The 9475-nt window shown below is 42.1% G+C and overlaps 1 protein-coding gene across 9 annotated transcripts in view; it reads left to right on the plus strand.

Moving 5' to 3' along the window:
* The window catches only part of TMEM225B (transmembrane protein 225B), a 29247-nt gene extending 19772 nt beyond the window's left edge, over positions 1 to 9475 (plus strand). For 6 of the 9 annotated variants that reach the window (XM_047089269.1, XM_047089268.1, XM_047089270.1 and 3 more), the window contains 4 exons: positions 263 to 473; positions 1987 to 2133; positions 2950 to 3087; positions 9119 to 9475. In XM_047089269.1, the coding sequence (XP_046945225.1) occupies positions 263 to 473; positions 1987 to 2133; positions 2950 to 3087; positions 9119 to 9291 (669 nt within the window). In that variant the 3' untranslated portion in view covers positions 9292 to 9475. Of the gene's footprint in view, positions 1 to 114; positions 155 to 262; positions 474 to 1986; positions 2134 to 2551; positions 3088 to 9118 lie in introns of those variants that run through there. The other 3 variants (XM_047089273.1, XR_006964044.1, XM_047089274.1) reach the window with 3 other exon arrangements.

The raw sequence follows: 9475 nt of genomic DNA on the forward strand, positions 1-9475 counted from the left end.
TTCCAACGTCCTCATTTTATTGAGGTGGAAATTAGGGCTCAGAGAAGGGACGCTGCTTACCCAAGATCACCCAGTGACTTAGCGGCAAAAAAAATACTTTATGCATTTTTTTAGGTCTGCTGAAGACGTCTGTGAGGCTGTAAAGTTTATCCAGGCAAGGAAATCAACATTTCCCGAGCCTCACATATGTGCTACCGTTTGTGCAGGCATCATCTCCTTCCCTGTGTTCCACTTGAGAAGCCTTCACTTTTCCCTTGAACAGGTGATGCTGACTTTGGAGGACAAGGACATGAAGGGGTTCACGTGGGCCATAGCCCCAGCCTTGACCTCCCTGGGCTACCTGCTTATACTGCTGGTCTCCATCTTTCCCTTCTGGGTGCGGCTTGTAAACGAGGAGTCCCACGAAGTGTTTTTCAGTGGCCTGTTTGAGAACTGTTTCCATATCAAATGCTGGAAGCCTCGACCCTTATCAGGTAAGGAGGGATGGAGGTGGGGATGGGGCAGAGGGAGATGGGGCCAGTGTGGGCAGTTTGGGTGACAGAGAGGACAGAATTTAATAAGCCCCTAAGGGCATTTTCTGAGTCTCTACTTTTGGGGTTAGAGGAAAGTAGTGGCCAGGAGAAGGTTGATAATATCAGGTTGACCACCAGGGTCAGGAGCAAATGTGTCAGCAACAAAGTTTATTTGCGGGGTAGGGCTGGCTCCATCTAGGATGGAGGGGTGGGGGTCCTGCCCTACTCTGTGAGGCTGGATTTCAGCCTCACTTCCAAACGCCCGTCCGACTGTGGGTGGCTGCTCTACAGAGAATGTGCTCAGGCCTGAGGACATTTCGAAGGGAATGCACAGAAATACGAGCTCAGTGGACTGTGGATGCACTTGAGGCTGTGTTTTTATAAGGGGCTTGAGAGGGTCAGGGGGATGTCTGTCTTGGAAAGGAGGTGAACCTGGGGGATATAGGGGTTCTCTCCTGATAACAGAAGAGGAGAAGCCTCTTTGGGGGAAGATGGGCCACACTGTGTGAGCTCCTTGACCTGGAGTTGCTCAGCCTCGGTACTACTGACACTTTGGCTGGAAAATCTTTGTTGCGGGGCTCTCCTGTTGTTTGCAGGACAGTTAGTAGCACCCCTGCCCTCTACGGCCCACTTGATGCCAGTAGCACCCCTTACCCTCAGTTGTAACAACCAACTTACCTCTTAGCATTGCCAAATATCCCCGGGGTGAGGAGGTGCAAACCTGCCTCCAGTTGAAAACCATTGGTTTAGCCTAAGAGTAGATTCTAGAAGTTTAGCGATACCTTTGTCTTAGGAGTTTAGTGATACGTTTGTCTTTTTGTCCCACCCCCAGGTGTCCATCTCTGCGTGCTTAGAAGGCTATAAAAACTCATATTAACGGCAGCTCTTTCTGCTCATGGGTCCTGTCCCCGTGCTTTAATAAAATCATCTTTTTTTGCACCACCCCCCCCCAAAGAAACCCTAAAAACCTCATTTTAACATGGGTCTGAATCATGCCAATAATAGGGGAATAAATCACCCTGTCATCAAGTCCCTTGCTCTGCTATTTTGGATCTATTTCATGACTTGTGTTAACTGGGATAATTAAATAAGCATTCCCCACAGAGTTCAGAACATCTCAACCTCACAGGTTCTGATTTTCCACCAGCCACTTATTTCAGTGTGACCAGTATTGATGGAGTTCTTCACATTTCCACATGCAACTTGTATCATTTATGTTGCTTACTAAAATGACTGTTTGTCCATCTAATTTTTTTCCCCCATACACTTCCATGTCATGGGGAACAAAATGTTGGAACCAGAGCATTCATTGTTGGGGGCAAAGTGGAGGGGTCAGAGCTGGGGTCCCAGGCCATGCTGTGGGACTGAGGGTGGTAAGCTGGTGGGGGGGGCTTCTCTTTGCAGGCTCTGCGGGGCTCTGTCCCTTGTCACGGGTCAGGTGTCCAGCTGCAGCCCAGCCTCCCCTCCCCCACAGTGTACATCATTCTCGGCCGCGTTTTCCTGCTGTCCGCGGTTGTCCTGTCTTTCCTCACCACCTTCATCCTGGTGTCCTTTGCATCTCAGCTGTTTCCGAGGACCCGGAAGCACAATTTGGTGTCAGCCTTCATCAGCTTCCTCACAGGTGTGGAATAGGCAGGCAAGCCTTGTTGTCAGGCAGGCCTCAGCCTTGGGAAGGGGCTGGGGAGGGGCCCAAAGGCAGGGAGATGGTTGGTCTCTGTGGTGTCAGGAGAGAGAATTTTTAGGGACCCTCTCACCTGTGGCCTTCTCGGAGGCAGCCTTCCCCCCCACCCCGGATCACAGTCCCTCTCTCTGAGGCTGCACAGCACCCTGTACTTCCAGCTAGCTCCACCCTCACTATGTTGGCTTGGGGTCATTTGTCTGGGGGTCTTTTTACCATAATCTCTATCCCAGTGACTTTCATAGAATCTGACACAGAATGATAATACACAAGTGAAATATGTGAGTGAAATATAAGTGTTTGTTGGATGAATGGATGGAAGACACCATCTCTGCCCTTTGGAACCTTTTGACTTTAAAAGGCTGGCCAAGGCCCTACCCTGGGAGGCTCCCATCACATGGAGGAGGTGGAACGCTCACAGTGGGAAAATCAGGTTGAATTGCACCCAAAGCATCACACCCAGAGGGCCCCGTCTGGAGTCAGCCAATGGCACAGGCACAGAGGGTACCCGGGAAAGGGATTTCTGGTTATGGGGCCTCTGGGAGGTGAGGCACATGGGCTTTGAAATGTGTTGGGAAGGAGGGCAAGACAGGCATGTGGGGTAGAGGTTATTGACTCTGAGAGGGCACAGGTGTGGGCTGGAGAAAGGAGCCTCCATGTAGGAACCATACAGGCTGTAAGCCATGTGACTCTGTCTGATTAAGAGCAAAGGTGGGAACCATGTGAGGAGATCAAGAGTGCTTCCCTATGACCCTGCAGGGGCCAGTGCCTTCCTGGCCTTGTTGCTGCATGCCCTGGAGATCCAGAATCTGAGGATGAAGCCCAGCCCCCCCAAGTTCTCGGTGCAGTGGCCTTACTACGTTCTGGGCTTTGCCATCCTTCTGTTCATAGTGGCTGGTGAGTGTCCTGGGGCTGGTGCCCTTCTCCCTGCCCTCTGTCTGGATTCAGAAGCCATGGACACTCTAGAGCAACACTGTCCAAAACTGTGGTCACTAGCTACTTGTGGCCATTTCATTACTCAAAATGAAATAAATAGAAATTCAGTTTCTCGGTCATGCTAGCCACATTTCAGATGTTCAGTAACCACATTATTATGTGTCTAGTGGCTGCCATATTGAATGGTGCAGATGCAGATATTTCCATCGTTGCAGAAAGTTCTACTCAACAGCACTGCTCTAGAGCCTCAGCCCTATAGCCCATCTTCCTCCTCTTTGACTTTGGAACCAACCCCCAGATCTCCTATCCTGTCTTACTCTGTCCTGGCTCCTAAGGGTTTCTATGCCTATCTCTATATCTATCTCGGAATCTACAATCTTATTCACCTCAGTCTCGCTTTACTCTCTTACTTTATATACATCACCGTCTAAGTCTCGATCCTATTTGATTTTGTCCTTTTTCCTAATCTTCTTCCTACTATATTAATCTGACCCATGACATAATCTGTGTTAACTTGATTTTATTATACACTGAATATATAAAAACATTTATAATATATAAGAGGTAATTAAAAATAAACTGTGCACCCATTTCCACCATATAGTTTAAGAACTAGCCATATTTTCATGGAATCCATTGTTTGTAAGTTACACCTTTATTTTATTTACCACTGAAAGAGAAAAAAGGATGCTAGGAATAATTATAAGGTGGTATAACTTGTAAGGCACATCCTTATTTCAGAGATGTTAAGTGAAGAAAATTGGCTTGTCTGCATTAATGAAATATGTTAGAATATTAAGAATCTTTGAAGTCCTGCCCCCTCAACCATGTGGCTCTTCCTGATCTTGTCCTCCTCTCTCCCCTCGGGAACCAATTATTCTGCAATTTATGATAATCATATTACTACACACATATATATCCTTAATATATTACTTAGTCTTACATGTTTTAAAACTTTGTATAATCATACTATATTTATTTTTCTGGAACTTGTTATGTTTGATCAACATTGTAACCTCCATGGTAATATGAGGAACTCTTAAGGTTCATTCATTTTTACCATCTTAAGTATTTAACTGTATAACTAAGCTTGCCTGTAGAAGGAATATGGTATTTCTCTGTGGGAGAATTTTAAGCTCACGATTCAGTTTCTTAAATGACTGTAGGACTATTTAGGTATTTTATTTCCTTTTGAGTTAGTTTCAGTAATTTATATATGTCTATAAGCTTATACATTTTGTTTAAAATTTGAAATTTATTGGCATAAGTTTATTCAAAATGTTTTCTTTTTTAACTCTTTATTTTGTGATGCACCTGTAGTGATGTGCTTCTTTTTTCATACCTAATTTTCTTTTTTCATTGCCAATTTTGTCAGAGGTTTACCATATTTTTAGTCGTTTCAAAGAACCAGGTTTAAGCTTTCTTGAACCTTCATATTTTATGTTTGTTTTCTATTGAATTAATTTTTACTTCTTATTTTGAACTTCCTTCCCTACTTCTTTTTTGCATTTATTCTGCTATTCCGTTTCCAGCTTCTTAAATCACGATCTAAACTCATGGCTTACTTCTTCTTTTCTAAGTAGACAGTTAAAGCTCTAATTTCCCTGTAAGAATTGCTTTATTTGAATCTCCCATTTTCATATGTAATATTTTATGTTATTGTTCTATTTCAAACATTTTCCAGTTCCCCTTATGATATTTTGGATCCATGAAGTATTTTAAAATATACTTTTAAATTTCTAAGCATATAATTTTTTACTGTATCTTGTGTTAATGATTTTAACTTAATTTCAATTTGATGAGAGATCATGGTCTGTATAATCCTAATGTGTTCAGATTTATTGAGACATGTTTTATAGTCTAGTTTGAGGTCCACTTTCATGTTTTATGTTGAATACAACTTTTCATTTATAAACATTAGATCAAGCTTGTTTATTATATTGTTCAAATCTTGATTTAGAATTGTTCTGTTTTACTGGTGAATTGAACTTTTTAAATTTTTTTTTTCAATGTTTTTTATTTATTTTTGGGACAGAGAGAGACAGAGCATGAATGGGGGGAGGGGCAGAGAGAGAGGGAGACACAGAATCAGAAACAGGCTCCAGGCTCCGAGCCATCAGCCCAGAGCCCGATGCGGGGCTCGAACTCACAGACCGCGAGATCGTGACCTGGCTGAAGTCGGACGCTTAACCGACTGCGCCACCCAGGCGCCCCTAAATTGAACTTTTATTTAATCATTATGCCATGATCTTTTTTATTTCTAGAAATCCCTTTTGTTAAAGTCTGTTTTATCTGATATTACTCTAGCTATTTCTACATTCTTTAGGTTAGTATTTGCCTGTTATATATCTTTTTGATCTTTTACTTATATGTAACACATAGCTTATGATTGTATTTTTTCATCTAGTCTTACAATCTTTGTTTTTTTAAATGTTTATTTATTTTTGAGAGAGAGAGAGAGAGAATGAGAATGAGAATACAAGTGGGGGAGGGGCAGAGAGAAGGGGAGACACAGAAGCCGAAGCAGGCTCCAGGCTCTGAGCTCTCAGTACAGAGCCTGACTCAGGGCTCAGTCTCACGAACTGTGAGATGATGACCTGAGCCAAAGTCGGGCACTTAATCCACGGAGTCACCTAGGCTCCCCCTACACTCTTTGTCTTTTAACTGGAGCATTTATTATTGACTGACATTTACTGTGACTACTGATACATTTGATCCTTTTTTTTGAAGTTTATTTTATTTACTTTGAGAGAGAGAGAGTGAGAGTGGGAGAGGGCAGAGAGAGAGGAAGACAGAGAATCCCAAGCAGGCTCCACACTGCCAGTGCAGATCCCAACGTGGGGCTCGATCTCAAGAACTGTGAGATTATGACCTCAGCCAATATCAAGAGTTGGACACCTGATTGACTGAGCCACCCAGGTGCCCCATATTTGTATTTTTTCTACCACCTTACCTCGTGCTTTCAATTTTTTCTGCTCCCCAGTCCCACCTCTCTTGCCTTGCTTCTAATTGATTGACTTTTATCTATACATTTCTCATTATATCCTCCCCCTCTTTAGTTTGGAAGTTATGGAATCTATTTGTATTCTTGTAGTAGTTACTCTTGACATTTTAATACGTTTACTTAACAAAGTTGGAAGTTCATCAACACATTTATTTTCTTCATAAGTAATACAAGGTACTTCCCTCCTAATTTATATGCTATTTTGCACAATGTTTTAGTTTCTTCTGTTTTCTTTTAGTTCTATATATTTGACAGTATTGTTACTTTATGCATTTAATATTTATTTGTTTAAATTTACCCACATATTTATCAGTTTAGATGCTCATCAAACCTCAGACCTTCTGTCTAAGGACCCTCTGTCCTTCTGCCTGAAATACATCCTTTATAATGTGTTTTAGTGAGGTTCAATTAGAGATACACTTTCTCTCATATTTTGTTTGTATGAAATTATCTTCCTTTCATTTTTGTTTACTAAAATTAATTTTGCCATACTTACATTTTTTTAGATAGTATTTTTTTAAGTTTATTTATTTTGAGAGAGAGAGAGAGAATATCCCGTTCTCAAACTCACGAACTGCAAAATCATGACCTGAGCCCAAATCAAGATGCTTAACCAACTGAGCCACCCAGGCGGCCTACTGTACTTACATTTTTTTTAAAAAAATTTTTTTTTAACGTTTATTTATTTTTTGAGACAGAGAGAGACAGAGCATGAATGGGGGAGGGTCACAGAGAGAGGGAGACACAGAATCTGAAACAGGCTCCAGGCTCTGAGCTGTCAGCACAGAGCCCGACGCGGGGCTTGAACCCACGGACCGTGAGATCATGACCTGAGCCGAAGTCGGACGCTCAACCGACTGAGCCTCCCAGGCGCCCCTGTACTTACATTTTTAAGTTGACAGTATTCTCACAGCATTCAAGATATTCTGTTATTACTTTACCACTTCCATTGTTGTTGTTAAGCTGACTCTGTAAAAATATCATTCTTTTGGGACACTTGGGTGGCTCAGTCGGTTGAGTGTCAGACTTTGGCTCAGGTCATGATCTCGAGGTTCGTGAGTTCGAGCCCCGCATCAGGCTGTCTGCTGTCAGTGCAGAGTATGCTCGGATCCTGTGTCTCCCTCTCTCTCTGCCCTTCCCCCACTCTCTCTCGTGCTCTCTCTCTGTCAAAAATAAACATTTAAACAGTATATCATTTAAAAAAATTTTTAATGTTTGTTTATTTTTGAGAGAGTGAGACAGACAGAGCACAAGCTGGGGAGGGGCAGAGAGAGAGGAAGACACAGAATTTGAAGCGGGCTCCAGGCCCCACAGCGTTAGCACAGAGCGTGGGGCTCGAACTCATGAACTGTGAGATCATGACCTGAGCCGAAGTCAGAGGCTCAACTGACTGAGCCACCCAGGCACCCCTATATCATTCTTTTTGAGGCACTCTTTGTTTTCTGTAAGGCTTTCTTGGGCATTTTGCAGAGTGTAGATATTTGTGTTATGATTTGTGGTGTGAACTGAGTCTGAGGAGTAATGTCTTTCAGAATTTCTCAAATATTTTTATCTTCTTTCTATATTCTTTCCCTCTTTTCCAGGAAGACGTATGTTAGACTTTGTTACTGTATCCTGCGTGTGTGTGTCTCTCTCTCTTGCTTTCCATTTCTTTGCTTTTTTTCCCCCCCCTTCTATCTCTTTGTCTTTCTGGGCTGTATTCTGAATAACTTGTATAGATGTATCTTCAATTTAATCCATTCACTTTTTAGCTGTGTCTGATCTGCTATTTAACTTATCCATTAATTATTTTAGTCAATCTGTTTTTATAACCAGAAGTTATATTTTTCCTTAATGCTTGTTATTTTTTATACTCTTTTCTCTACTTATATTTTTAATCTATTCTATAAATATATTTTTATTATACATGTTAAACATACTTTACATTCTGTGTTTATAAGTTTAACAACTGAAATACAAGTCTGTCTGTTGGCTGCTGCTTTTGCAGGCTTTTGCTTATGGCATCTTATTTCTTGGTACAGTTGTGATTTTTGACTGTGAATTATTTTCCTTGAAAAAAATTATTTTTTGGTGGAAATCCTTTGAAGCCTGTATGTAAAGTATTTTCTCAAAAAAGGATCTGCATTTGTTTCTGCTTGGTGCTTATATGCACAACTAGCCTAGAATCACATAGGTATTTGTGTATTTGCAGATCCATATAATAGCTAGCCTCTGTTGATGAGTTCTTAGTCAGTGTTGGTAACTTCAAAGTTCTAGCTTTGTAGACCCTTGTTAGATTCATCTTGAGTAGGCCCTGGGCTTTTCCTCTCATTTTCTGTGTCCCAAAAGGCCCGCAGAATGGAAACTCAGGGTCACCGGAGTTGAGTGTATGTCTCCAAGGTGAAGGCTAATTGTGTGCTTGCTTAACTCTCTAGGTTCCTGTTTTCACTAGAGTTTTGTTTCTAAGAATGCCTTACTCTGATGCCAGTTTGCTGATATATTTACAAATTAGTTTTTGAAGAAAAATCTTATTTAGAATTTTTGTCGTTTTTAGTGGGAGGGTATGTAGTCTGCTATATTGCTGAAAATAGAAGTTGTCCTTTATCTGAGTCTTTAATACAGCATTTACTGTTCACTCAAGATACCTCTATTTGTTTTATGACATCAATTCTCTTCTTCCATTTTACTTTACTGAGGGTCTTGAGTTGCATCAAAAAGCCTGGGTTTTATGTCTTAAACCTCTTTTTCTTGCCTATTAATAGTTAGACAGTTGCTAAGATGCCTTCCAACACTGGCTGTGCTTCTGTGAGTTTATCCATAAATTTGTATGCCTTGTCTTGTGATGGGTCCTGTTTTCCCATCTATCTCTGTAATTCTCTACATCGGAGGGGAGAACTAGGGAAGGTGGGTGCAGACCGGAAGGGGTCACACATTAAAGGAGGGAGTGCCTGACCTCTAGGGCACGGAGAGCTCGACTCAACTCTGACCTGAACTTTCGCTGTCACCCAGGTGCCATCTGCCTCTTTCAAGAAGCAGCCTGCCTTCGCTGCCATTTGTTGCCCAATTCCCAGAGTATCCAGGAGACCCAAGGGGTCATACACCTGGAGAATATGGAGAGTCTGGGAGGAGACCTGAGCTCAATACAAAAGGAGACACTGCTGAAGGAAGAAACAATTATCTAGTCCAGGAGAGCGTCCTCCGCCATCGGCAGCTGTGTGAGTGCGTGTGTGGAGGCGTAAGCGGCAGCCAGTTTCTGCTGTTTTTGGTGAGCTTCCTGAGTGTCAGATCCATGTTCTACTTCCCCACACTCACAGTGATTCTGTCTTGCTTGTATTTGCAATTCGTTAAAAAATTTTTTTGAATTTT

The sequence above is a fragment of the Lynx rufus genome, unplaced genomic scaffold (genome assembly GCF_022079265.1).
Source record: "Lynx rufus isolate CCGP_SWC_20201006 ecotype Redwood Valley unplaced genomic scaffold, mLynRuf1.p SCAF_27, whole genome shotgun sequence".
In the NCBI taxonomy this organism is placed as follows: domain Eukaryota; kingdom Metazoa; phylum Chordata; class Mammalia; order Carnivora; family Felidae; genus Lynx; species Lynx rufus.